We start from the raw sequence: 27,986 nt of genomic DNA, 5'->3' as shown, positions 1-27,986 counted from the left end.
AAATTGTGGGTGCTTCTCTAATGTCAATGCAAAATGGGGTGTCCAAAATATTAGGCAATTATGCTAAAAGTCTTAGTTTGTGTGGAAAGTGAATATCAAGCAATATACCGGTGGGGGGGGGGGAAAGCACACTTCTGTTGATGTAATAAAGAAAAAACAATTCGAATGTCACCTCCCCCCAAAATGATAAATGAATCCCATGTTTTCAGACATTTCTAGCATTGAAATCACAGGCAGCAGGAGCAAAATTTGGCCAATGAAAGATGGAACCCCGAGACATACTAGAATGGAATGGGCAGAAAAGGACAAAGAAATTAAAGCTGTCCTTAGAAAACTAGATGACCTGATGCCCAGCATCACTTTCATGGATATAAATACCACCACAAGTGCTAAGAACAGCAAGGCCACCATATTAAACTACAAAAGCTCTTATTGTGTTGGCGAGCATTTGATGGCTCGACTGGATTTATACAACTACTTGGGCAAGAGGAAGGAATACGGAGGAGACTTCTTACGAGCAAGGATCTACTCTTCAAGTCTTAGGGCTGGAGCTTCTGGGCAAATTACAGACTATAAGAATGGGACGTACCTGGTCAATTTCACTTTATTTTGGGAGGGTGATGTCAGAGTGTCCATCTTGCTCATCCACCCCAGCGAAGGAGTTTCAGCACTGTGGGCTGCAAGGAAAAAAGGCTACGACAAAATAGTTTTCACGGGCAAATTTTTAAATGGGACATCAAGCGTCCACACTGAATGTGGTTTTAACAAGACCACAGACACAGAACTGTGTGAGTATCTAGACGTACGAGACCGAGAGGCCTTCTATTGTGAGAAACCAAATAATGTACCTTGCGATGCTTTTGTTAGCCTGAAGTCCAACAACAAGCCCATCTCCTACCTCACTGCCTTGGAACACAGCCTTTTCAGCAGGTATTGTTCTTTGCTTCAGACAGCAAAACACCTGGGGTCCCACCAGCCAATTGTTATATCTCAGTTAGCAAATAGTCACATCAATCAGCAGAAAACTACTGTTTTCTGACCCGGGGGAGGGGGGGCGAGATATTACACAGTCTACATGCTTACCATGTACCTATTTAAAGCACACGGCTTCCCAAAAAGAATCCTGGGAACTGTAGTTTGTTAAGGGTGCTCGGGATTGTAGCTCTAGAAAATTACACTTCCTAGAATTCATTGAAGGAAGTTATGTGCTCCAGATATGATGGGTAAAGGTAAAGGGACCCCTGACCATTAGGTCCAGTCGTGGCCAACTCTGGGGTTGCTGCGCTCATCTCGCTTTATAGGCCGAGGGAGCTGGCATACAGCTTCTGGGTCATGTGGCCAGCATGACTAAGCCGCTTCTGGCGAACCAGAGCAGCACACGGAAACACCGTTTACCTTCCCACTGGAGCTGTCCCTATTTATCTACTTGCACTTTGACGTACTTTCGAACTGTTAGGTTGGCAGGAGCAGGGACTGAGCAACGGGAGCTCACCCCATCGTGGGGATTCGAACCGCCGACCTTCTGATCGGCAAGTCCTAGGCTCTGTGGTTTAACCCACAGTGCCACCCGTGTTCATCTTCAAATCTTCAAATATCTCAAGGGCTGTCATATGGAAGATGGAGCAAGCTTTTTTTCTCCTGCTCTGGAGGGTAGAACTATTAACACTCTTAATTTTGGTTCCTCCAAATCAAGAGCACTCTGGGGTCAGTCTTGAGACATTTCAATGTAATATGGGAATGTGGTTGTGGCTCCATGGTAGAGCATCTGTTTTGCACGCTGAATGTTCTAAATTTGATACCCAGCACCTCCCTGTAGGGGAGCTGCTGCCTGTCAGTGTAGACAATATTGAACTTGATGGAGCAATGCTTTGACAGGTAGCTTCCTTGATTTCACACACATCCTCCACAGCTGGAACACTCTGGGGTCTGTCTTAAAGAAACTCCAATATAACTTTCCATTTGCACCTAATGAGAACATGACAATACAATAATCATCTTGCCGGAACACACCAAGAACCATCTAGCCAAGGCTTCCATTTCCGATAGAGGCCACTGAGGTGTGAGAACGGGGTGGGATAAAGCCCACAGCACTCTGGGTAATGGACTTATATTCCAACTTGATTTTTAATGGCCATTTTTTTTCTCATAAAGGTCCAACACTGGAGCTGAGATCCCTCAGACATTTGGGGACATTCGTGTTGTTGCCTGTGAAAGTGAGCTGGACATTCTGATTATTGTCACAACTTTTGTGTGGTCCATCCAGGGGCATACCTAGGGGTTGGTGAGGCTGGCCCCTGCCAATGGGGGTGGGATGACACAAGAACCATGCCTGTCCATTCTGGCTTGAAGTGGCTAGTAGCCTAGCCCGCCTGTCCACACACTCCCTGGGCTTCTCCTCCACTGCTCTGGACAGGCGGGCCACAAGGGACAGGCGGTGCAGATACAGCTCTTTGCCAAGGGTGCAAGAAAGCCTAGGTTCTCCATCCCCAAGCATATTTTTTCTGGGCTCAACCCAACCTAGTGACTCTGGCCCCCAACCTCCTCCTGCACCCCAACCTCTTGTGTGCTTTAGGAGATTCCCAAGAAAGACTCTTTTCATTCAGCCAGACCTTTTGGATCTTGGCGTCTTCTCCTCTATTTTAAGCCAAGACTTTTGGGCTGCTCTCCTGCCTTCCACAGTTTTTAATTTTATCCTTTATTGCTGCTCTTGTCCTCAGACCCTCCAAAACCTCTTGGCGTAGAAGCAGGAGGCCAAATAATTACTACAAATAACTCCATTGCTATTCTGGTTCTTCCCCATCCTTGAAAATGACGCCATCTTCAAGGCTTGCACACAGTTTGCTAGGTGCGGAATTGAGGGGCTGCAATAAAGGGTTTTCCCTGCTGGCTACTGTCCTTCTTCCTATAGCTTTGGGATCCCCAATGATTGCCCAGGAGGCTGTGGGACCAGTCACACTTTCAACCCTGTTTTTCCCCCCTTACAGTGCTGTAGTCACAGAGTTCACTGGCACCTGCTTGTCTCTCATTTCCTTTTGATAGGCATGGCGATGACCACTGCGAGCGAGAAGTGCAAGGTTGGCATGAGGTCCCCATCGCCCAGGGGCTTCGTCTGGCAGAACCAGTGGCATCCTGTGTTCTGCAGCATGTCAGCTTTCCATACCTTGGATAGGATTAACGCTTGCTTGAAACAAAACATCATTTACCTCCTGGGAGACTCAACTGTGCGGCAATGGATGGAGTATCTCACAAAGAGAGTCAATAGTACGTTCTCCCACCTAGATATAATCTCAACGTAGCAAAGCTTCCAGTAACACACAGTGCCTGCTTCTGATAACTCACAGTCCTTTCTACCCACAAAAGAGCCATCTCCTAGTTGAAGTCTAGGGCTGTAAGAACCATATTGCTGTTTTTTTCTTGGCTACGACATTCATTATATAAAAGACTGAGTAGCAAGGTATAAGATGGAAAGGAAAGAGTGTCCCAAACAGGTCCCCAGCAGTCACACCCCAGAACTTTACCTCCTTTGTCACCTGTACACTCACCACCCCCTGCCCGACACACGCAACATCTGTTCTGTGCTTGGAGAACACCACCCAGCTAAGGCTCAGAGTTTCCTCCTCAGTCTGCTCAACTATAGGGCTTATTTCCACTTATTCACTGCTGCCTTGGCTCTTGATCCTCACCTAGTTATGACAATATACGGGCCACTCTGATCCCTGATTGATCCTTTTCTAGTCTTTGCCTATGCATGCACCAAGGGAGTAGCAGCAGTGGGAGGCTGTCGGGGCAATTGGCCTGGGTGCGTGGGGGGGCGATGCTCATGCCGCCCTCCCCAAGCCAGCCCCAAAGCAGCTCAAGTGTCACTTCAGCAGTGAGGGCTGGGCTGGCACACAGCAGGCTCCGTTCACCCTCCAAGCCCAGATCCCTCTCCACGCACTGGGCACCAGGACAGCATGCTCTGCTGCTGGCATGCACGACCCACAACCACCAGCATGGCACCTTGGGGTGGCAGTGTAACAACCAGCACCCCCTACAGTGCCTACAAAAGGTGTCTGTAAAGATTTCTCCCCCCCCCCCCATAAATCCACATATACAGTGGTACCTTGGTTTACAACCATAATCAGTTCCAGAGGCCCGGTTGTAAACCAAAACAGGTTGCAACCCAAGGTGCGCTTTCGCCAATGGGGCCTCAAAAAATAAAAAATAAAAAAAAATGGTTGTAATCTGAAAAAAGGGGACACACACTTCCTGGTTTGACTTGGTTCTATTCCAAAACAGTTGCAAACAAAGGTAGAACTGTATGTGAGAGACAGTTTGCTCTTTCTGCTCAGTTCCTGTTTGGAGAAAGGACATCTAGAAGATGTTTGTCCTCTGCTCTGTGGGAGTTCTTTGCAGTGTGGGCCCAGCCTGTCAAATAGGACAGAGATAAAGTCTTTGCCCTGAAACAATACAATACAGTACAAATATTTATTACAGTCATAGACCAGCATAAAAGGATGGGATACAGTCATTTAAAATCTGAAAAGCATTTTGGAAAACTAAAGGGTATTAAAACAGAAGGTGAATATAAAAGTCTATGAAAATTTAAAAGCAGCTAAAAGAATATAAAAGAAGGGATAGGAGCATTGGGCGGGTGTGGAAGAGCATAAAAGATTGATATAGAAAAGACTTTACCAATTTACAGAGCACTCTGATATGTTCATTAAATCTGCTTTGTGGCAGAATCTAGCAACATTATATGTTGGAGCAGGATTGGTATCTGAGAGCACCAGGGAGGTATAGAATTGCTCTGTGAGGCCTAGGTACTTATGAAGCAGTGGGGAAATCAGGCTAATATAAATGTCACTGTAGTTGTCCTGAAACAAAATAGCACCATCAGATCCAAGAGTACACCAGCCATGCAGAGTTTTCCCCACAAGAAGTAGTCCCCTTATTTTTCTAAGGGCAATGACCAAAAAACTTGTACTGATTTTTTTTCTCTATTCCCACATTAGCACTGAAATATCTCAAGCGCTATGCAATCGGGAAACCCGACCGATTGGTCGCAGTGGACATGGCTAGAAACATTCAAATCAATTGGAAAAAACATGCTCACCCCTTTGTAGGTTCTTCTGAGTACACAGTGAAAGACCACAGCTATGTCGCTTGGGACATCGACCTTGTGGCAGGTGACAGAGACACAGCAGTTGTCATCTCTCTGGGCCAGCACTTCCGCCCCTTCCCCATCGAGCTCTTCATTCGAAGAATGATTAACATACGGGCAGCCATCCAACGTCTTCTCCTGAGGAGCCCAGACACAAAAGTCATCATCAAAGCAGAGAACACCAGGGAGATGTCAATAGACCAGGAGCGATTTGGGGACTTCCACGGTTATGCCCAATACCTTGCGCTAAAGGACATTTTTCGAGATCTGAAGGTGGGCTTCATTGATGCCTGGGACATGACAGTTGCCTATGGCACAAACCTGGTTCACCCACCAGATCACGTGGTCGGAAGTCAGACTGATATGTTTTTGTCTTACATATGTTAAGGCAGTAAAATAAACCCAGAGTGAAAGCTTTAATTATGCAAAGGAAAGGATTTTGAATGGGGCAAGACAGCTAAACATGTGGAACATTTTTATCAGTTGCGTTTAGACACTTAAAGATGTAATAAAGCACCAAAACAAATAACAGATGAAGCAGAAAAATTTGGATCGGAAAATGTAGCAATTGAGGATATGGGACACACTTGGTGGCTGCGGCGAGGGCTGCATATATATATCAGAGTGGTTTACAACAATTACCTATAAAACCATTCTAGCTAGCTAGCTAGCATCTATCTAAAATAAAACAGGAATCAGCTAACAATGTTGGAAAATGGTATTGCCCGCATAAGCCTGACAGAATAGAAATGTTTTCAGGCGTTTAAAAGTTGAAACAGAAGGTGCCTGTCATTGGCTTTGACTCCCCCTACTGGTACCCTCCTGCCATACACCCCAGATGGATCCGTTGTTTGTTAAGCCTTTTCTTTGATTACCAGCACCCCTGTGTCCATGCCTTCCCTCTGTATCAGTGAGTTACTCTCCATGTCTGAGGCCCTAACCCTCCTACCTCTTGCCACATGCATTTACAGACAGGTAGGGCTGGGAAAGAAATCTCCTCGCCTGAAACGCCAGTGATGGACCAATAGCCTGACCCGGTATAAGGGAGATTTCTGTGGCCTTAAAAACACTGTATGCAAGTCACGCTCACATCTAAAACCAGAGGCAGTTGTGTTCATTGTGCACAGAGGCAGGCCCAGCATCACACTCTTAAAGATAGCTAACTTTTGTGCTGGGAAAAATGTCTATCCTTGGTTCAAATATGTTTAGATGCCTTTTCCCAGAGCTGAGGGATAAGCCTATCTGCAAAGTGAAATCTCTCTTGCTCTCGCTCTCGCAAGTGAGAGGTTTAAGTCTGCCTGTCTATTTCAGCACTCTCCTTTGTTCTGCCCTAATTCCATGTTTGGGGAAACCTTGAGATTGCTAGCTTGCTTTTCTTAGTGAGCTTAGTGCCACATACTCAGAGGATCTCCATTTCTCTCCTCTGGCCCTCCCCTTCTCCCATGGCCCAACCTACCCAGGGAAAATTCCTCACTGCAAAGCAAGGGGAAGAGAAACAAATACCAGCTTGCCTATCCTGCTGATCTCACCTGTTACAGCTGACATCGGGGAGGACAGAGCGCAAGCAAGAAGGGAGGAGGTGAGAGACAGAGTGGAGGGCAGGGAGGAGGCTGGAGGAGGAGGTTGGTGAGTAAGAGGTTAACTGGGCTCAGGGCAGATTCCGAGTCCAAAACCCTTCTCCATCCCTTGTGGGTCATGTAGGAAGAGAAACCTGCACACTTTCAGTTGGGCTTGGAAATGCAATTCAGCTATTCTATTGCGGCCTTAATTCCAATGGTCACCTTTAAGCTGACTTTCTTTATGACACCCCCTTGCCCACCCAAGGGGGCTGGGGAAAAGAGAGGGGTAAAGACACTCCGAAGGAGCCCGGGATACATCACAACGTCCTTTTCCCTTTCTTCTTACCTACGCAACTTGCGGCACCGCACCATGTTCCCATTACAGGGGGGAATGAATGAGCTTGAACAAGTTTAGATTACATAAGCAACCCTAATATCATGAGAGGATGAGCAGGATTCTTAATAAAGCACCCTCTGAAGTTTGAGAAGGTGAAGGCTTGGGATGTCAGTGTCTTCGTCATTTTACAACATTAGACTTCATATTCTTTCCTGTACGACACCGCCCAGCATTAAGATGTTTGCTGGCTCCCTTAAAAAAATTCTTAAATTTGCTTGTCATAGCTGTCCTCTTTGTTTTCCTCTTGAAGGCACTGAACAGTTAAGCGAGTTAAATTTTGATTTTCAGACATATTAACAGAGAAGGTAAAATATAAGAGCAGTTTCCAGTAATTGAAAAAGGCAAAAAAAGAATGTATTCAGGCATTACCATGTATGTTTTTCCTTGTTCTTCCTTGTCTTTCACTGCCATGGACACTTTGAATATTATCTTCCTCTTCTCCCAACTGTCTTATTGTTCAATTTTATGGCAGCAAACAACTCCTTTGCTTCTCTGTTTTTGGTAGCAGTTAAGGGAGTGCCATGCTGCAATGCTATTAATTTAAAGGGCAACTCCCCTCTAGATTTGTTGCTCTTGGCTTCTCTAATTTTTCAAAGTTCCTGCCTTTTTCACAGCGTTTCACTACTGAGATCCTGAAAGATCCAGATTTCTACTCCTTCCCAGGTTGAATTAGGTGCATTGTGAGTCATTCTCATAATGCTATGTTTCGTTTGGAAATGATGAGATTTAATTACTATGTCTCTGGGACATTAATTTGAGGTGGGCTTGGGGCCAACTCCCCATGGGACTCTGAATCCCTTAAGTCCATGATTGGTCAGAGAAGAATGGATGGAGGCAGGATCCAGGGGAAAGCAAGGCATTTCTGTTATTTTTCTGTTGCAACAGATTTCCTTCCCCTCCTTGCAAGGAGGTAGTACAGTGGTATCTTGGTTCTCAAACTTAATCCATTCTGGAAGTCTGTTCCAAAATCAAAGCGTTCCAAAGCCAAGGCGCGCTTTCCCATAGAAAGTAATGCAAAACGGATTATTCTGTTCCAGACTTTTAAAAACAACCCCTAAAACAGCAATTTAACATGAACTGTAGGATCTAATAAGACCATTGATCCACAAAATGAAAGCAATAATCAATGTACAGCACTATAAAATAAATAAAACAGTAACGTAGATGATAAAAATAAAAATTAAACTTTTTTGCTTACCCGCACTAACAATAGTTATTGTTTGGATGGGGGCTTAATAATTATTTCACTGTTAATATACTTCTCTTTAACTGTATTTCACTATTAATATACTTCTTCTTAATTGTATTTCATTATTAATATACTTCTTCCTAATTGTATTTCAGTTCTGCAATTGCAATACATATTTTGTTATGTGCAAATGGCTTTAGATACCTATTAGCATTAGCTTCAGATACCATATAGCATATATTCAACACAAGATACAGTAACAATTTGTTGTTGACAAAGGAAAGCTGGGTATATAAAGGGCCCCGTTACCTTCAGTAGCTTAGGGCCTCATCAAACCTAAATCTAGCCCTGGACACATATGGTGGCCAGCACAGGAAGCAGGGGTCGAAAAGCCCCAGTACAGAGAGCAGAACACCTTTGTGTCCTGCCCACCATGCCCAAGGGTGGACCTGGGTCATTTTTGTAGAGGAAAAGGGAGAGCAACACAAAACATCAGACAGAAAGTAAGAGGCAGTGCTCACATCAAGTTAAAGACTAGGACTATGATCCAAAGAATTATGCCTAATAGATACTTAGCTCAGCTACACTTCTTTACAGGCAAAAAACAAAAAAGGTTTTCAATTGTTTTGCATATGTGGCAGCTGAAGAGAATACAATTCAACCGCTACCTTCTAAAATCCATGTCATTCTAGTTTTATGCAAGCACATAGTGTTATTTAAAAGCATACGATTTGCATAAAAAGAGCCCCGGTGAGACTTCAATTTAAATATGTACATTTCACTCCATTTCTGTGAATGTTCAGGTTAAAATAAAGCAGTGAGTGTGCTAACTCCATTCCTGTTATTTTAGAGTCAACTCTTAGCATTATTTTCCCTAGAAAAATATGGAGATCATATGTACTGCAGTTATTGAAAAGCGGGGAACCATCTGTTCATGAACTTCTACTTCATCGGATGCCTGGTATGCTATCCGCTGCAGGCAGGGCGTAGAGAGAGAAATAAATGAAAGCAGTGAAGTCAGAGGGCAACCAAGTGCAAGGAAACTCATCAATTAGAAGGCAGAAAACGATGACTCAGTAGATTAGCTTTATTTCTTTACTAAAGAACTTGGAAGGAGCCCATTGTTCTTTGCTGCCTAATAATTTTGTTTCTCTCTCTACGCCCTGCCTGCAGAGGAAAGCAATACCAGGCATCCGATGAAGTAGAAGTTCATGAAAGCTTGTGGTGAAATACATCTGTTTAGCCTTTAGAGTGCCACAAGACCCTGTATTGCTTTTCTTGCAACAAACTGACGACAGTGTCTCTTCTCGAGGTTGTATTTTGGCCCTGCAAGGAACTGAACAGCAACTCTTTACACAAGCTGCCAGAAGCAAGATGCACCAAAACTCACATCATCACCCTGTCCCAACCTTAAATCAGAGGAATCATTACTGATATTTATTATTAATAATATTTCAATATTATTAGGGACGCGGGTGGCACTGTGGGTTAAACCACAGAGCCTAGGACTTGCCGATCAGAAGGTTGGCGGTTTGAATCCCCACGATGGGGTGAGCTCCCGTCGCTTGGTCCCTGCTCCTGCCAACCTAGCAGTTCGAAAGCATTTCAAAGTGCAAGTAGATAAATAGGTACCGCTCTGGCGGGAAGGTAAACGGTGTTTCCGTGCGCTGCTCTGGTTCGCCAGAAGCGGCTTAGTCATGCTGGCCACATGACCCGGAAGCTGTACGCCGGCTCCCTCAGCCAATAAAGCGAGATGAGTGCCGCAACCCCAGAGTCGGGCCTAATGGTCCGGGGTCCCTTTACCTTTACCTTTACTGTTACCACTGCTGTTGCTATGGATTTATTACAGCCTCCTTAAGACTGATTTCCTGTTCCCTCTCATTCTCCCTTTTCTTCTGGATCCAATTGTATTTGGCTTTTAAGATTTTGAGCAGTGACTTTGTGGTTCTTAAACTTTTGTGGAGTACCCAGAAACCTTTGGGTTCTTTATGTAATTAAAATGCAGGTGATAATACACAAAATTACAGAGACAAAATTGGGGAGGGGGTGAAAAAGTTAATGTGGAGAGGGGACATGGCATGTATGCAGAAGGTTCCAGGTTCAATCCTGGCCATTATCTCCAGGTAGGACTGAGAAAGACAGGTAGTAGCTTTCTGGGATTTCAAGACAAAATATAAACCAAGTATGAGGAATCTATGATCCTTCAGCTCCTTCCCCTAACACCAAGTAGATTGACGCAGAGGTAAAAGCATGTCCAGGAATACTCACCTGCATCCAGCCTTGGCATTGAAAATGCGGCCTAACTTTGGTTCAAAAATGTTGAAGATACCTCCTCCCAAAAGCGCTCCACACCCCTGCCCCAGTCTTTTAGCCCTGCAAAGTGCAAGACCTCTCTCTGTAGCGAGAGGTGTGGAAGTCTAAGCCTGCCTGTCCATTGCAACTACTTCATTTATTCTGCCCTGATTCCAAATTTGGGGGAATCTTGAGACTGCTATCTTGCTTTGCTTAGTGAATGAAAAGTGTTCAGCACATGCTCAGAGGCTTGCAACGAATGCTTATGAACTGCGTTCTCTGTTTGTCTCCTCTGGCCCTCCCCTTTCTTTTTTCCATGGCCCAACCTATCTATCCCTGAGACAAATTCCTCACTGCAAGTGTGGCATAGTGGGCAGAATGTCGGACTAGGTTTAAACCCCACTCACCCAATAAGCTCTCTGGGAGGCTTTGGGCCAGTCACTTGCTCTCAAACTAACCTACCTTACAGGGTTATTGTGAGGGTAAAATGGGGAGAACTATTTACACCACCTTCAGCTATTGAGAGGAAAGGTGGGGTATGAATGCAAATACAGTGGTGCCCCGCAAGACGAAAAACCCGCTAGACGAAAGGGTTTTCCGTTTTTCGAGGCGCTTTGCAAGACAAATTTCTCAATGGGCTTGCTTCGCAAGACGAAAACATCTTGCGAGTCTTGCGATTTTTTTTGCTCCCCCCCCCCTTTTTCTAAGCCGCTAAGCCGCTAATAGCCGCTTAGCCGTTTTGCCGCTAAGCCGCTAATAGCCGCTAAGCCGCTAATAGCGCTAATCCGCTAAGCCGCTAATAGGGTTGCTTCGCAAGACGAAAAAACCGCAAGACGAAGAGACTCGTGGAACGGATTCTTTTCGTCTTGCGAGGCACCACTGTATATACAGTCATGCCTTGGTACTTGGACGTTTTGGCTCCCGAATGCTGCAAACCTGGAAGTGAGTGTTCTGGTTTGCGAATGTTTTTCAGAAGCCAAAGGTCCAACGCTCCTTCCATGGCTTCTGATTGAGTGAAAGAAGCTCCTGCAGTCAATTGGAAGCCGCACCTTGGTTTTCAAACCGTTTCAGGAGTCCCAGAATGGGTAACATTCGACAACCAAGAAACGACTGTATAGATGAGAGTAAAGGTAAAGGTAAAGGGACCCCTTACCATTAGGTCCAGTCGTGGCCGACACTGGGGTTGCAGCGCTCATCCCGCTTTATTGGCCGAGGGAGCCAGCATACAGCTTCCGGGTCATGTGGCCAGCATGAGTAAGCCGCTTCTGGTGAACCAGAGCAGTGCACGGAAACGCCGCTTACCTTCCCGCCGGAGCGGTACCTATTTAACTACTTGCACTTCAACGTGCTTTCGAACTGCTAGGTTGGCAGGAGCAGGGACTGAGCAACAGGAGCTCACCCCATCGCGGGGATTCGAACCGCCGACCTTCTGATCGGCAAGCCCTAAGCTCTGTGCTTTAACCCACAGCGCCACCTGCGTCCCTATAGATGAGAGTAGCAGGGCGAAAATTGTGCTAGACATTTCTCTTCCTCTTGTTTTGAGATACACAAACATATATGCTAATAAAAAAAAAGTTGCTGCAGTTTACAGGGAAACGTTATAGCTGTGAGAATTAGACCGTGGGACCAGCTATTTGACCTTGAACAAAAATGTGCAGGGAGGAAGTTCTAACATCTGCCCTTGGCAAAACAATTGCTATGCTGCAGCAGTTGCATGAGAAAATGAACTTGATGAATGAAAAGTTGGATTTTATGACTGCTGTAGCCAGTAAATATGAACTAACAGGAAACAAAGACAAAGAAATTCTACAACAACCAATGCAGGAAACTGGCTCAATAAGGCAAGTCCAAGGGCAGATGAAGACGAAAGAGGTCGCGATTGCACCTCAAAAGATACAAAGGGAGAGATCCAAAGTCCTGCATGACCAAAAGCCGCAACATTGGAAGATTGAATTTGGAGTGTGTCTGGAAGTGCCTGGAGTTAAGGAAGCTCTTAGCTCTGGTGGAACTGTGAAACAAGTTGACAACTATTTCTGGAATAACTACTTTTTGGATTACAAAATCAAAATAGGGGAGGGGGTTTGTGAGGAATGGGCTAACTTGATGAAAGAAAATAAAGATTATTACCGCTTGGAATTCCCTGGAGACCCTCTCCTCAAGGAGAGAGGGAAGAAACCACGAAAGAAACCAACAAGGCACAGGGAAGGGTGCAAGTATAAACAGGAACAAGAAAATCTGCAGAGGGGGCGTAGAAGAGACCTGAGAGCCTCGGACATTAGAACACCAGATTGATGGACAAGATGTAATAGTTAGAATGGACTGACATAACCCGAAACCAGGAAGAAGGGACGTTGGATTTAATTAGAAGAGAATATATATATATATATATATATATATATATATATATATATATATATGCAGGTTTTGGTGTCCTCGGGTGTCTTCCCGTGTAAAAGTTGGGGTGTCTAGGCGACGTTTCGACGAGGTCTCACTCGTCATCTTCAGGCTGGTGCTTTCGGCTTCTTGTTACTGGAACAGAGCGGGATCTCAATGTTTGAGTTCCTATAAATACTGTAGAGGGGGTGTGGTGTCTAGCCTCCAATGTTCTGGGCAGAGAGGAAGTTCCCAGGCTAGTGTGCCTTTTCTTCTTTTGTTGAAGATGACGAGTGAGACCTCGTCGAAACGTCGCCTAGACACCCCAACTTTTACACGGGAAGACACCCGAGGACACCAAAACCTGCATTCCTGTACCCGTGAAAATCTACGAAAGCATATATATATATATATATATATATATGGAATTAGTGTGATACTAATGAAATATCAGAATATGTTGGAAAGGAATTAATTGGCTTTAGTAGAAAGGATACGTTGAGTTAACAGGGGGGGAAAAGAGACAGATTGTTAAGACAAATTATTTAAATAAAAAATGTGAAGTATGGGAAGAATTTGCTGAAATGAATTAAGATAGAATACAAAAAGGGAGGTGTGAGGAGGTCCAAGAAATAAGTAAATGAAAGGATGTAATTTGGATTTGCATTTTTCTTTGTTATTTTTTGTCTGTTTTTTTTCTTTTTTGCTTTGTTGTATTTTTGCTTTTTCTTGTATTTTACTTGAAATTTTGAATAAATATCATTTTAAAAAAAAGTGGATGAAAAATGAATAGTGGGTGCCTAGTGGGTGGCAATCCAGTTTGACTCTGCTATCGTGGGCTTAATTCCAATGTTCACATTTAAGTTGACTTAATTTGCGACACACTCTCTCCCCTCCACCCCGCCCCCCAGGGTAAAGAGAGAGGCACTTCACTGCCAAGCAAGGAGAAGAGAAATATACCATCTGACTAGCACAGTTTTTCTCACCTTTTGTTGCCGACATCAGTGATGAGGACGTGGAGGAATCCAGATGGGAATGAGATTGGTGAGTAAGGGATTAAGTGGCTCAGGACAGGATCTGGGTCCCAAGCCCTTCCCCATCTCTTGTGGAACAGCTAGGTAAGAATCGCTAACCCATTTTTGCTAGATCTCTGTAAGCAAGGGTTACAGTTTATAAAAAGCAATGCTAGCAACTGGAAGGGTGGCAATGGGTTTTCCAAGTTGCCTCTGGGACTACCATGGCTTAGACTCAATTGGGGTTTACTGGGTGCATACCAATGAGACCATGGGCTCATCCAGACTTCTGCTTCTCCCACCACTTTCCCCTGGGAAAACCCACTCTTCAGTGCTGAATCGGAGCAAACAGCAATTGGGTTGTCCACATTTGTTCTGATTTAGGGCTAAAGAGCCATTTTTTTCCTGGAGAAAGCAGTGGGACAAGCAGGAAACCGCTCAGACCCATGTTTAGGAAGCACATGAGAAGTGGGAAACCCATTTAGCCCTATGCTTTCTGGGCTCAACTTGCACTATAATGCCCCCATACTTCTGAAACTGGTTTTTGCATCATGTGAAAAGTCAAACGCGAGAAATGAAGTTACACAGAACCAGGCAGAGGGCTTTCCCAGCAATGGCACCTTCCCTGTGAAACGCCCTCCCATCAGATGTCAAGGAGATAGTTAACTATACAACTGAAGACATCTGAAGGCAGCCTTGTATCAAAAATGTTTTTAATGTTTGATATTTTATTATGCTTTGATATGTGTTGGAAGCCACCCAGAGTAGCTGGGACAACCCAGTCAGATGGGTGGGGTATAAATAATAAATTTGATTATTACTATTACCACTACTATTACAGAATAGGATGTCCCTGTGTTCATCAGAGAAATGTTGAAAGGTATGCATTTGAATGGCAATGGCCCTCACCTTTTCCGGCATCCAGCCCCCTCTAATATTTTATTGGGGAGTTATAATTAATAAAATTGTTGTTGTTGTTAAATATACAGTCATATGGAAATGAACAGGGAAATGTCATGAAAAGGGAATAAACTGCCATGTCAACACAGCCTAAGTTACATGGATTCAGCAATGCCTGCACTGCTTTCCAATTTGCTTTTGGGCACAATTCCAAATATTGGTGATTAATTTCTGCTAAAGCCCTAAATGGCTTGGGTTCAGGGTGACTCAGGGGCCTCTTTATTTACCAGCCAGCCCAATGCTTAAGATCTGGGTGGGTATGGGGCGGAAGCCCTTATCTGTCTCTTACCTCAAGCACAGAATCACAGACTGTAGGGCTGTTCAGAAACAGAACCTATGCAGTGGCTGTCCCACAAGGCTTGGGTGACTTCCCTTCTCTGATGCTCTTCTTCCGGTGAGTGAAGACATTCTTATTGCATCCTAGGCTTCTGCCTGGTCAGGTAGGTAGCTGGTGGTGTTAAAACGTGCTATTTTATCTGCTTGTGCCTACCTCTGTTGTAATTTATATTGTTCTGTTACCTGTTTTTATACAGTAACTGTTGTGGTATTGTTTATGCCAGGGGTAGCCAACATGGTGGCCTCCAGATTTGGAGACTCCAGTTCCCACTGGCCCCAGCCAGCATGCCCGCTGGCAGGGGTGCCAACTTGAATAAAATATTGGGAGGTGGGCAGGTAAGCCCTACCCCACATAATCGAATACAGGCTGGTGATGGGAGTTCCAGTCCAACACCATTTGGAGGGCACTGTGATGGCTATCGCTGTCTTCTGCGTTAGAGGGGCATGGTAGAAACTGCTGCATAAATAAAAGAAAATCCAAACATCCAAATCCCTTTAGCCAACTTCCTTCTTGTGACAGAGGGAATTTGTTAAAGGTGGTGGCAGGGAACCTTTTCAAGCCAAAAGTCCACACTTCTCCTTTCATTCCTGCTTCCCTGAGATCCTTCTGCAGTGAGCACCAGAAATTCTAAGAGGACTAGCATTAAGATCTAGCTTCCAAATAGCTCCAAAATGATGTAGCTGTCGGGGTTTTTATGAGATATTTTATAAGGAGGCCTCAATCACTCTTCAACTGGGATCCTACTCTACTGCTGTCCTGGATGCCATTGCAGTGATCCCATCATCTCAACCAAGCACTGCTATATCAGACAAGTTCAAAGGAGTTGAGTTTTGTGGGGGTTTTTAATATATGAAAAGCCCCAACAAGTATCCACAAAGGAAAGAGCAACAAATGCTAACCAATTGGTTCTTACATGGAACAGCATCTTAGCTTGCAAGCACAAGTGTCAGGTCCGACCCTGGGTCCAGTTTCTCTTCTGGTCCTTGTCCCTCCTTCTCTTATTTGGTTCCTCTAGCTCCACTCTTCCCTTCACCCCTAACCTCTTGCACTGACTAACGATAGTTCCTTCCTCCTCTCTGCTCTTCCAGCTCATTGCCTTTGATCCTCCTACCACTTTCTGATTGGTTTCCTGGATTTTGGTCTTCTCCCCAAATGATAAACTCTCACCCAGTTTCTCGCCTCGCTGTGCCTGACCAGAACAGATTACTCAATCTCCCACACACACACCTCCCCGCCGGCAACACGGTGCATATGAACTCCTGTTTGGATCTGCAAACATTGTGTTCTACATCCTGCAAAAATCTCTGACCAAAGTGCAATGGTACCAAATGGGGCTCATCTTAATCATAGCTGCTACTGAAGATGATCTCTGCCCATCAACTCTGTATTTGCAAACTGTTATGAGGAAAAAAAAACCCTGCTCCTTTTCCCTTACGGGGTACCCAAGAGCCCATATAGAGTCCTTTTGTAGGTTCTCTATCAGTAGGAGAAAATAACAGAGACCAACCAGAGAATATTGAGAAGCAAAGCAGCGAGTAAGCCTGTTCTTTATTAAAGTGTTGCAACAGAGTACTCACTCGCCACCAGCAGGAAAGAGGAGGAACCCAGAACAAAGATGTGCCTGCCCTCATATAGACTTTTAAAATTGCACATCCTTAAACTCCAGACCACCCCCAGAAATATCATACATACATCACAGAAGGGGTGTAGCCCAAGACCACCTCCCCCAATACATCATACATATATCACAGGGGGCGGTCTAAAACAGAATGCTGAATGTGTTCTCTCCTGTCTGGCAGGTTACCTGATTGCATTATCTGGGTTGTGGCCACTCTTTTGTTTTTATAACTACTTAATTCCCAAATGGAAGTAATGGAGGCAGTGAGAGATTTGACTTTCTTGGGCTCCATGATCACTGCAGATGGTGACAGCAGTCACGAAATTAAAAGACGCCTGCTTCTTGCAATGACAAACCTAGACAGCATCTTAAAAAGCAGAGACATCACCTTGCGGACAAAGGTCCTCCATATAGTTAAAGCTATGGTTTTCCCAGTAGTGATGTATGGAAGTGAGAGCTGGTCCATAAAGAAGGCTGATTGCCAAAGAATTGATGCTTTTGAATTATGGTGCTGGAGGAGACTCTTGAGAGTCCCATGGACTGCCAGAAGATCAAACCTATCCATTCTGAAGGAAATCAGCCCTTAGTGCTCACTGGAAGGACAGATCGTGAAACTGAGACTCGAATACTTTGGCCACCTCATGAGAAGAGAAGACTGCCTGGAAAAGACCCTGATGTTGGGAAAGATTGAGGGCACAAGGAGAAGGGGACGACAGAGAACAAGATGGTTGGACAGTGTTCTCGAAGCTACCAGCATGAGTTTGACCAAACTGTGGGAGGCAGTGGAAGACAGGAGTGCCTGGAGTGCTCTGGTCCATGGGGTCACAAATAGTCAGACACGACTAAATGACTAAACAACAACATGCAGCTGTTAAAAGAAAAAGGAGCCCACAGGCATATATATATGCCTTTTGCTTCCTCATCCAATCTTGCCCCTTTCTAAAATATATTCATTGGTGTGTGCTTTTCTTTTTGTACATCTGCCAAAGAATAAAATAAAATAGAATCTGGATTAAGGGGTTTTCTCAGGACTGGTGAGGGTGTGCTGTATCCCATCGGTCAAGTGGTGGTGGCACTCACCTTCTTCTGATAGGAAATGGGGGTACAAAAAATTGGGGGGGGGGGTTAGGAGGGTCAGATGGGGCGAGTGAGAAATGTTCCTGTTTTCATCTGAGGAGTGTTGTGTCATGAGACAAAGGTTCTTGAGATCAGAAGCAGGCAAGGCCTAGGCAGTGTGGCCTACGAACCTACACAAATCTTTCAAAGCTAACTGTTAGCAGTAAAATGCTGTGTCACTGTGACTCATGCCTCATCTTGGGCTCCCTATACAGTGGACGCTGGGGTTGCAAACGTGATCTGTGTGAGATGCACATTCGCAACCCGCAGTGTTCACAACCCACAGCGGCGCTTCTGCGCATGCGCAATGCACGTTTTAGTGCTTCTGTGCATACGCGGCCGCTGAAACCCGGAAGTAACCCGTTCCGGTACTTCCTGGTTTCTTTTTTTTTAAAAAAATAATAATATTTATTTGTTTTTCCAAATACAAAAAAAGACATACACCAAAAACAGTACACCGAATAAAAACAAAAAATCCAGTTTTCAGACTCATTTTTACAGAACCTTCTTTCTTGACCTCCTCACGCCTCCCTTTTTTGTGTTCCTCTTTGTCCAATCAGATACAGCAAATCCTTACCCTTCTTCAAAACTCATTTCTAATTATTATAATCACTTCTATTATGTCTCTAATCTTTCCTCCTTATAATTAAACACCTTTAACATATTATTTACTTTGACATAATATAACCTTATTTTTTCACCCTTTTTCTATTACATCTTTTGCATATTTTTTAACACTGTACCACTAATGCCATATTATTTCATATCCAACATCATTTTAGCATTCATACACTTTACAATGTTTCTGCAGATAATTCTTGAACTTCTTCCAGTCCTCTTCCACCACTTCTTCTCCCAGGTCTCGGATTCTGCCAATCATTTCTGCCAATTCCATATAGTCTATTACTTGCGTCTGCCATTCTTCCAAGGTGGGCAAATCTTGTGTCTTCCAATACTTTGCGATGAGTATTCTTGCTGCTGTTGTCGCATACATAAAAAACGTTCTATCTTTCTTTAACACCAATTGGCCGACTATGCCCAGGAGAAAGGCCTCTGGTTTCTTAGGGAAGGTATATTTAAATACCTTTTTCAGTTCATTATATATCATCTCCCAGAAAGCCTTAATCTTCGGGCACGTCCACCAAAGATGAAAAAATGTACCCTCAGTTTCTTTACATTTCCAACACTTGTTATCAGGCAGGTGATAAATTTTTGCAAGCTTGACTGGGGTCATGTACCACTCGGTACTTCCTGGTTTCGGTGGGTCCGTAACCCAAAAAAATGCAACCTGAAGTGTCTGTAACCCGAGGTATGACTGTAAATGTAACCAGCCATCTCTGTGGGCCTCAGTGTCGTCTGTGTGTGTCTCAGCCAGTATGTTGTGCTGTTGCAGATAGAGCATCTCCAGGACTCCAGTTAGTCAGTAACCAAGATTTGTGCCTCTGTGAAGACTAAGATAGCTGCTATGAGCACTCCGTGTATACTCTTTGACTATGCTGTTTATGAACAAGTTTATTTTCTTCAGTAAGCCTTTACTCTGTTCATGAAGAAGACTCTGCTTGATTAATTTATTGCTACATGATATGTTGGAGGGTATGGGGCGATCCCATGTTCATTAAAGGGGGCAGCAACCTCAGCAGCTTTTAAGAACAGGTTTCCTCTCATAGACAGCTATAAAGCTATTACCTGGACATCTTTCTCCTCACACATTTACGAAGCACTATTTCTGTGTTTACTCTTCTTCTGATGCCTCTTTGGGAGAAAGGTTCTGCAGAGGGTAGTAATGTGTCCTCACCAGAGGGAACTCAAGCATGTAAAAATAAAATTGGTTTTTACCATGAATTTCTATTCACTGCTTGAGTTCCCCTTCAGTCTTAAAGCAACATTCAGATATGCTACACTGATAAGAGTTGAAATCAAGAGTAACTCTCTCCTCTCACACAGCTGATCAGAATGCTTTTAGTGCAGATCCTGAGGCGGCCAACTTTATTGGCCCTTGTCCTGGGAACAGTCCTTGTCGTCAGCTACACCTTCCACAGAATGGAGACCAAGGTAGGAATCATTCCTCACCCAGTTTCTTCTATGAAAATAAAATGTTGGCAAAGCGAAAGAGTGGAATATAAAGTGCCTTAAAGAGTATTTTTTTCCTTTTTAAAAAGAGGGTCACTCCCTGATGTTACATCCAATATGTGGTTAGTGCCTGGTGACCCTTAAACATAAAGTGAGCATCTCAACTGGAACTTAAATAAATAAATAAGAGAGAGAGAGAGGAGAGAGAGAGAGAGAGAGAGAGAGAGAGAGAGAGAGAGGAGTTTTCACCACAATATTAATTTAGAGTTCCCAGAGGTATGACCATGTTAATCTGGAGCTGCAAAAAACAAAACAAATCAGCACCTTAAGAATCTAGCAAATGCATTGTGGCATAGACTTCTGTGGATCTAAGCCCATTTCATCAGATGCATGAAGTGAAATCTTTGTAGGTAGGATTATATATACAGTGGTACCTCGGGTTACATACGCTTCAGGTTACAGACTCCGTTAACCCAGAAATATTGCTTCAGGTTAAGAACTTTCCTTCAGGATGAGAACAGAAATTGTGCTCTGGCGGCGCGGCAGCAGCGGGAGGCCCCATTAGCTAAAGTGGTGCTTCAGGTTAAGAACAGTTTCAGGTTAAGTACGGACCTCTGGAACGAATTAAGTACTTAACCTGAGGTACCACTGTGTACACACACACACACTGTTGAATGGCAATGTGATGCAAAAGCTACAGTCATTATAATAAGGGATTAAATGTATGCTACAAATGTAGCAATTTTACCAGGTCTTTTTTTTCCAGCCAGAATATACCAGAACGGTGTACCAGGACCTCTCAGTTGGGCCAAGGAAGTGGAGGGAGAGACCTGACCAGCCTCAGCAAAGCCCTGCTGTGCCTCTGATTCATGAGGAGACCCTCCCAGGAGGCCAAAGGGGACATCCACTACGAGCTCTGGAAAGGGTCTCCTTGCAAGTTGGAGGCACAGCAAGGCTTAGTTGAGGCTCTTCAGCCTCCTGGCTAATAGTAGATGCGTGTGAAAGCTCTGCCTCAGCTGAGCAAGCCCCCCACGCCATTCTGGCTCACATGAGCCAGAGATGCAAGGTAGGGATTCATTCAGCTGCTCATATAAGGTGCAGAAGGCTCCCCTCACCACAGCTGAGCAGCCTCAACAAGCTTGAAGTGAGTTTTCTGAGGGAAGTGTGTTCCAGCACCCCATGTCTGGGAAAAATGCACTGAATGTTACGTTGCCTTGCTTGTTTGTTTTCTAATATTTATATTTTATTAAGGTGATTTCAGTTAAAAGAAATAAAGTGGGGGAAAGAAGGAAAAGTGAGAGGGAGAAAAACAACAAGGATACATATAAATGGGAAAATATACCAAAAAAGAAGAAACAGTATACAATATACAATATACAATATACAATATACAATATACAGTATACAATACATTCATGTATAAATTGCTATAGTGTTGTTGTCCTAGTGCTTATGAAAATGTTAATAGCCTACTACATTTTGTATAAACTCATTCCAAGTGTTCTTGTATTTATCCACACAGTGCCTGCACCTGTAAGCTGTCCGTTCATAAATTGCCTTGTTAAATCAGACCAATTGCCATGTAATCCAATATTTAGCTTTCGGTTGAGGCCAATCAGAGACCTCTGGGATGCATGGAACTGTGCGTGTTTGTGTGTGAAAGTGACCCCCTTCCCCAGTCCTTTTGTCCCTGCCACCTGATATTTAGGGGTATACTGCTTTTGTATATGGAGTATCACAGATCATTACTTACACCAGAACTGCATGAAGCTGACAGCTCCTCTTAAAAAAACAAAGTTGGCATTCTTGCCCATCACCATATTAAACATCTCTTGTTACATTGTGCCAGTTCACCTCTTTGAAACAACCCCTCCTATGCTTTCACAGTTTAGCCAAATCCAGCCTGAAGATGTATATATGTATTTATTCAGCAAGTTATAAGAGGAAAGTGGGAATCTATCATTCAGTGCCTGTTTCCGCAAATATATTGCCATTGAATTGTGAGGGTATTGGCTTGATTCTGCCTCCAGAAATCAGTGGCCTGAGAATAAACTCCCCCCACCCCTCTGTTTGGTGATTCAGGATGAGAAATTATTTTGGGGAGCTAGGGAAGAACCCACATTTTGGTTTCATCATTTCCAATTTGCTGCAAATGAACCCATTGGAGCTGAGGCAGTGTCTCTGTGCTCACCCTTGAAATTATTTATTTTTAATTCCACACTCAAGTTTACCATCTTTGGAGGCCTTGGGAAGCAATTTGAAGAAAATGAAGTTCCTGCAGGTATTGGCAAGCATTTTCTTGTTAATTTTGTAACCACACCAAGCATTATATCAACACAACGCATTGTGAACAATGTTCATTTTCAATAAAGAAAATATGTGGTGCAGCTTATTCCCTACCTCTGTTTCCCAGATTCTTGTAAATTAAAACATTTTTAAGATGATGGAGGGATTGCAACTTGGTGGTAGAACAGTAAGACCTAGGACACAGGTAGGCAAACTAAGGCCCGGGGGCCAGATTTGGCCCAATTGCCTTCTAAATCCAGTCCCGGAATCAGTGTGTTTTTACATGAGTAGAATGTGTCCTTTTATTTAAAATGCATCTCTGGGTTATTTGTTGGGCTTGCCTGGTGTTTTGACATAAGCAGAATGTGTGCTTTTATTTAAAATGCATCTCTGGGTTATTTGTGGGGCATAGGAATTCGTTCATTCCCCTCCCCCGCAAAAAAATATAATCTGGCCCCCCACAAGGTCTGAGGGACAGTGGACCAGGCCCCTGCTGAAAAAGTTTGTTGACCCTTGACTTAGAATGACTGCCCAACATTTCCCATTAAAAGGATAACGTAGCAGCTAATGTGAAAAACCATCTGCTTGAGGCCCTGCAGAATCTGCACCAATATACAGACAGTCCATAATACTGGGCTACATGCACTAAGTGTCTAATATAAGGTGGCTTCCTTTTTAATACTATTAAATGCTTCAATCACAGACAGCAGGAATGAACTTGGGGCAATGAAAGATGGAACCCTGAGACATGCTAGAATGGAATGGGCAGAAAAGGACAAAGAAATTAAAGCTGTCCTTAGAAAACTAGACGACATGATGCCCAACATCACTTTCATGGATATAAATACCACCACAAGTGCTAAGAACAGCAAGGCCACCATCTTAAACTACAAAAGCTCTTATTGTGTTGGCGAGTATTTGATGGTTCGACTGGATTTATACAACTACTTGGGCAAGAGGAAGGAATACGGAGGAGACTTCTTACGAGCGAGGATCTCCTCTTCAAGTCTTAGGGCTGGAGCTTCTGGGCGCATCACAGACTATAGGAATGGGACGTACCTGGTCAATTTCACTTTATTTTGGGAGGGTGATGTCAGAGTATCCATCTTGCTCATCCACCCCAGCGAAGGAGTTTCAGCACTGTGGGCTGCAAGGAAAAAAGGCTACGACAAAATAGTTTTCAAAGGCAAATTTTTAAACAAAACGTTAGATGTCTTCACTGAATGTGGATTTAACAAGACCACAAATGCAGAACTGTGTGAGTATCTAGATGAGCGAGACCAGGAGGCCTTCTACTGTGTGAAACCAAAATATGTGCCATGTGAAGCTTTCGTCCAGCTTTCTTCCAACAACAGACCCATCTCATACTTAACAGCCATAGAAAAGAGACTTTTAAACAGGTACATTCTTTGCTGTTCAAATGCTTTATCTTAGGGAAGTACTGAAAACTCCTATGGGATCTCCTCTAAAAGATTCTTTGAAAACAAAATCTGAGTGATGATATCTTATCATCTCTGCTGGCCATGCTGGGAAGAAAATCTCCCTTGTTCCATCCATTTGCAGAACCAGGGAAGGTTTCTTCACAGACCATTAAGTGCACACCCTCCAATATTTCTCCAATGAAAATAGGGACATCCTATTCAATAATAATAATAATAATAATAATAATAATAATAATAATAATAATTTTATTATTTATACCCTGCCCATCTGACTGGGTTGTGCCAATCACACTGGGTGGCTTCCAACACATATAAAAATATAATAAAACATTAAACACTAAAAAATATAATAAAACATTGGCTCAGGGGTTGCACAATCCCATGCACTCCAACATTTCTCCCATGAAAATAGGGATGTCCTAAGGAAAAGTGGAACATTCTGGGATCAAATCAGAAACCTGGACAGCTTCTGTAAATCCAGTACTGTCCCTGGAAAAAAAGGATACATAGAGGATCTGAAAGTGGCTTTTGAAAACAGGGAGAAGTTGTGCTTCCATCTCTTTTCCAAAGTTTGGTTATCAAAACAGTTACAAACAGGTGTTCCCACTCCCCTTCCAATGGAAGCTTGGCTCAAGTGTTGAGTTTCCAGCAGTAGCTATTAAGGTGTGTAAAAACCTAATTTGTCCTCGTCTGCTTTTCTCTAATGAGTATTTTCTCTTTCTTGAACGTCCAGTGTTGGAATTCAGATACCTCAGAATTTCGGGAACATTCGTGTCGTGTCCTGCAAAAGTAAGCTAGACTATCTGGTTCTGGTCACAACTTGAATGCAACAAATGACGAAATTGAGGGAGGGCCTGTATTTTTAATTGGTATTGTAAGACTGAGGTGCAGTGTGGCAAGAACAGGACTATTTGAAAAAAGATGACGGGAGGAAGAGTTTGAAAAGGGCAAGAGAGAGAGGTCATGGGAAGAATAATGGAAGGGAGAAAATTCAGTTATTGCTTAGGATGACTTGATTTCCTACAAAGATGAGAATCTGAATAGCCAATCACTTCCTGGAGAGGTCTTGTGTGGTCAGAGACAGTATCAGCGACTACTTCCTTCTTCATCCTCTCATTTGTTATATTTCTTCAGCGAGTAAGGTGACGAGAGAGAAGTGCAGAATTGGGATGGCTTCTCCTGTCCCCAGCGGCTACGTTTTGCGCAACACCTGGCACCCAGAATTTTGCTCCATCCATGATTTCAGCACTTTGGATAAGATCCGTGCGAGTCTGAAGAGCAAAATGATTTATCTCATGGGGGATTCAACATCATTTCAATGGATTTATTACCTTACCAAGAGAGTGACAAGTACGTCCTGGCTGGGTTTTGGATTTTCTCACTCTTCTGAGATCCAAAATGTTGTTTTCCTTCCTTCCTTCCTTCCTTCCTTCCTTCCTTCCTTCCTTCCTTCCTTCCTTCCTTCCTTCCCAGTTTAGAAATTTTGGACTACACCCTCCTTTGAACAGCAGATCCACAAGACCTGTTATTGCAATGGGCAGTTTCTTAAGTTTCCAAAGCAGCTTGCTTTGCAGAATGTGGGATGTGGGACTGTAGTTTAAGGCAGTGGTTTTCAGCCTCAGGTCCTCAGATGTTGTCGAACTACAACTCCCATCATGCCCAGCCAACTTAGTCAATGACCCAAATTGAAGAACACTGGCTTTAAGGAATGAAGCCCTCTGTAGGTACACAAAGATAGCTGCGTAATTCTGTGGTGTTAGAGTCTTCAGTAAAGAGGAGTTTCCCTACCTTCTTACATGAGATACAATCATTGACATTTCCAGTTAAAGTATCTGGAACCATCTGCTTGCTAACAAGTGCTCTACCACTAAGTTATGGACTCTTGGACCTGACTACCTAGTATTGTGAATGAGCTCAAGTGCTCTGAATAATTTTTGGGGAGGGAATGTTGTTGGACCCTTGGAAGATCAAGACATGTAGGGCAGAAAAGTTATCCGCCCAAGGCATGATGGAAAACAGCAACAACTAGGAAAAGATAGACATAACATTTTACAAGGACAGGAAGAAACACCATGGACAGAATAATTGCTACACACAGGAAGAAAAAGGATATAGTTTGAATAATTCACCTGTTGATTTATAAATCATTTAATGTGTCAATAAAAATGGAAGGCATTAATATTGCAGTTGTTGTATAAGGGATTGTTATTTTGACTGAAGTGTAATTGAAATTAATAAGATTTTGGAATGCAGAAATAAAGTAAATCATCAAACCATCAATTCTAGCACACAGGGGGGCACCTAAATTATATAATTTGGCATCTGAATGGTTGGTATTAGTAATTGTATTATAATATGGCATTGTTATAATGAGGCTATAATTGGAATATTGTAATTGAAAACTAATAAAAATATTATAAAAAAAAGAAAAGCTGTCCTTTGGAACCATCACAACTTCCTTGCTATTAGTTTTCAAAACATTCCTATTAAAGTATTTCATTTCCTCTTTCCAACCTCTTATTTGTTAGCGCTGAAGTACTTTGATCACCAAAGCATTCCAGTCTTCAAGACACGTGTGGCTTTGGACCTGGAGAGGAACATATTCATCCAGTGGAAAAAACACGGGTACCCCCTCGTGACAAAGTCCTTCTATTCAGTGAAAGATCTGAATTACATTGCTCGGGAAATCGACCAAGTAGCAGGAGACAGCGACACAGCCATCGTCATCGCTATAGGCCAGCACTTCAGACCATTCCCCATGGATCTCTTTGTGCGAAGGGTTGTAAACATTCGCCGCGCCATTGAGCGCCTTCTCCTGAGAAGCCCTGACACGAAAGTCATTGTCAAAGCAGAGAATATCCAAGAAATGAATGCAGACACAGAGCGATTTGGCGACTTCCATGGCTATGCCCAATACCTTGCCATGAAATACATTTTTCAAGGTCTCAAGGTTGGCATCATTGATGCCTGGGACATGACTATCGCCTATAATTCAAACACAGTTCACCCACCAGAACAAGTGGTTTGGAGCCAAATCATGATGTTTCTAACATACCTCTGTTAAGAATGACCTTGGCCCTTATGATCAACGGAGAGAACCGTCTTACCTGTTCCATTTGTGGCTGCTAGGCTGGTGACTGGAGCAGCCTGATGGGACCATGTGTCTCCACTCTTGAAAGCACTGCAGTGGTTGGTGGCCCAATTTAAGGTGTTAGTACTAGCATGCTAACCTGCAAACAGCTTGGGATCCAAGTACTGAAAAGCACCTCCCTCAACCATCTTGAGCCCTACAATTAGCACGGAGTCCACCACCGAATGCTGCCTAGTTGGCACTGATCCGGGACAGGGGTCTTCTTGTTGGCAGTTTGCCATTTATGGAATGCCCTCCCTGGTGAGATGTGTCTGCCTCCCTCACTAACATTCTGGAAAAACTTTAAAATATTCCTCTTCACCCCGGCTAAAAGATGCCATTCCTAGAATCACTCTCAAATAGAGAATAATCAGACTGGGGGCAGCTGCTTCTGTGTAAGTAACCAGCAGGAAGCCTCTTGGCTAAATCTCAGTGAGAAACATGATCTATCATGGGAAGTATCTTGGGAAACTGAGCTTGTGTGTAACATCCTGGTATGCATTTGCTAATAGCCTAATCTTCCAATCCCAGGGTGGCTTCCGCTGAGCCAGGTTACAACAACTGTTGCTCGGGCTGCACTAGATGTGCAGCAGTTCAGCTTTTTATTCATAGGCAAAAGTACTGCACATGACAGAGTAGAAACCAGAAGAGGGAGCTAAAGGCACTGAGAACATACACTAAAATAGAACTCTGCATTGATTTCTAGTTGTGCAGGGGGACTTGCCACCATTCTGTTTACCAAAATGTGCCTTTGTGCTTGTGCGGAAGGAATGCTTTTCGTTTGCAAAAGGAATGCTTCATCATACCTCTGGAGGGCCATTAGGCTATTCAGTTAAACTTGGTGCCTGACCCTTGTCTGTGTGTCCAGAAGCTACCTTGTCAGAAATATGGCTTGGATTTCATCATAGAGAAATCTGTCAGCTTTGGCTTTCCAAGTTTCCAAGTTACTTAAATTCAGTTACCTGCATTTCCTCTAAAATTAGATTTTTATTTTTTTTAAGGTATCCTCATGAATCACCACCAGCATATTAGTGCAGATTTCTCCTATTAAACATGTTTCT

At 43.6% G+C, this 27,986-nt stretch overlaps 2 protein-coding genes and 1 long non-coding RNA gene across 3 annotated transcripts; 2 read left to right on the top strand and 1 right to left on the bottom strand.

The window, feature by feature from the left end:
• On the top strand, nucleotides 1–5,101 carry LOC310832369 (NXPE family member 4-like). The gene is made up of 2 exons (XM_083714139.1): nucleotides 1–930; nucleotides 4,995–5,101. The coding sequence occupies exons 1-2, from the start codon at nucleotides 191–193 to the stop codon at nucleotides 5,059–5,061; spliced, it is 807 nt and encodes a 268-aa protein (XP_083570265.1). The 5' UTR covers nucleotides 1–190; the 3' UTR covers nucleotides 5,062–5,101.
• Nucleotides 4,258–18,374, bottom strand: LOC310832423. Its single transcript, XR_014558288.1, has 3 exons — nucleotides 17,962–18,374; nucleotides 5,096–5,281; nucleotides 4,258–4,407 (listed from the first exon to the last, which is right to left on the bottom strand). It is a non-coding gene; the product is annotated as an uncharacterized lncRNA (long non-coding RNA).
• LOC310832335 (NXPE family member 2-like) lies at nucleotides 13,871–27,921 on the top strand. Its single transcript, XM_083714044.1, has 7 exons — nucleotides 13,871–13,997; nucleotides 19,942–20,049; nucleotides 22,294–22,354; nucleotides 23,057–23,753; nucleotides 24,529–24,584; nucleotides 24,930–25,145; nucleotides 26,324–27,921. The coding sequence occupies exons 1-7, from the start codon at nucleotides 13,983–13,985 to the stop codon at nucleotides 26,857–26,859; spliced, it is 1,689 nt and encodes a 562-aa protein (XP_083570170.1). The 5' UTR covers nucleotides 13,871–13,982; the 3' UTR covers nucleotides 26,860–27,921.
• Nucleotides 27,922–27,986: the final 65 nt, after the last annotated feature.

Source organism: Podarcis gaigeae (assembly GCF_964106915.1).
Source record: "Podarcis gaigeae genome assembly, chromosome: 15".
Classification (NCBI taxonomy): Eukaryota; Metazoa; Chordata; class Lepidosauria; order Squamata; family Lacertidae; genus Podarcis; species Podarcis gaigeae.
Note: the sequence above shows the minus strand (reverse complement) of the source record. Positions and strands in the feature narration are given on the sequence as shown.

Bases quoted from the DNA above. Each gene is read 5' to 3' on its own strand.
- LOC310832369 (XM_083714139.1), top strand. From the start codon at position 191: ATGAATCCCATGTTTTCAGACATTTCTAGCATTGAAATCACAGGCAGC. The intron at 931-4,994 runs GTATTGTTCTTT...TTCCCACATTAG, and splicing joins GAACACAGCCTTTTCAGCAG to CACTGAAATATCTCAAGCGC.
- LOC310832335 (XM_083714044.1), top strand. The intron at 24,585-24,929 runs GTAAGCTAGACT...ATATTTCTTCAG, and splicing joins TCGTGTCGTGTCCTGCAAAA to CGAGTAAGGTGACGAGAGAG. The intron at 25,146-26,323 runs GTACGTCCTGGC...CTTATTTGTTAG, and splicing joins CCTTACCAAGAGAGTGACAA to CGCTGAAGTACTTTGATCAC.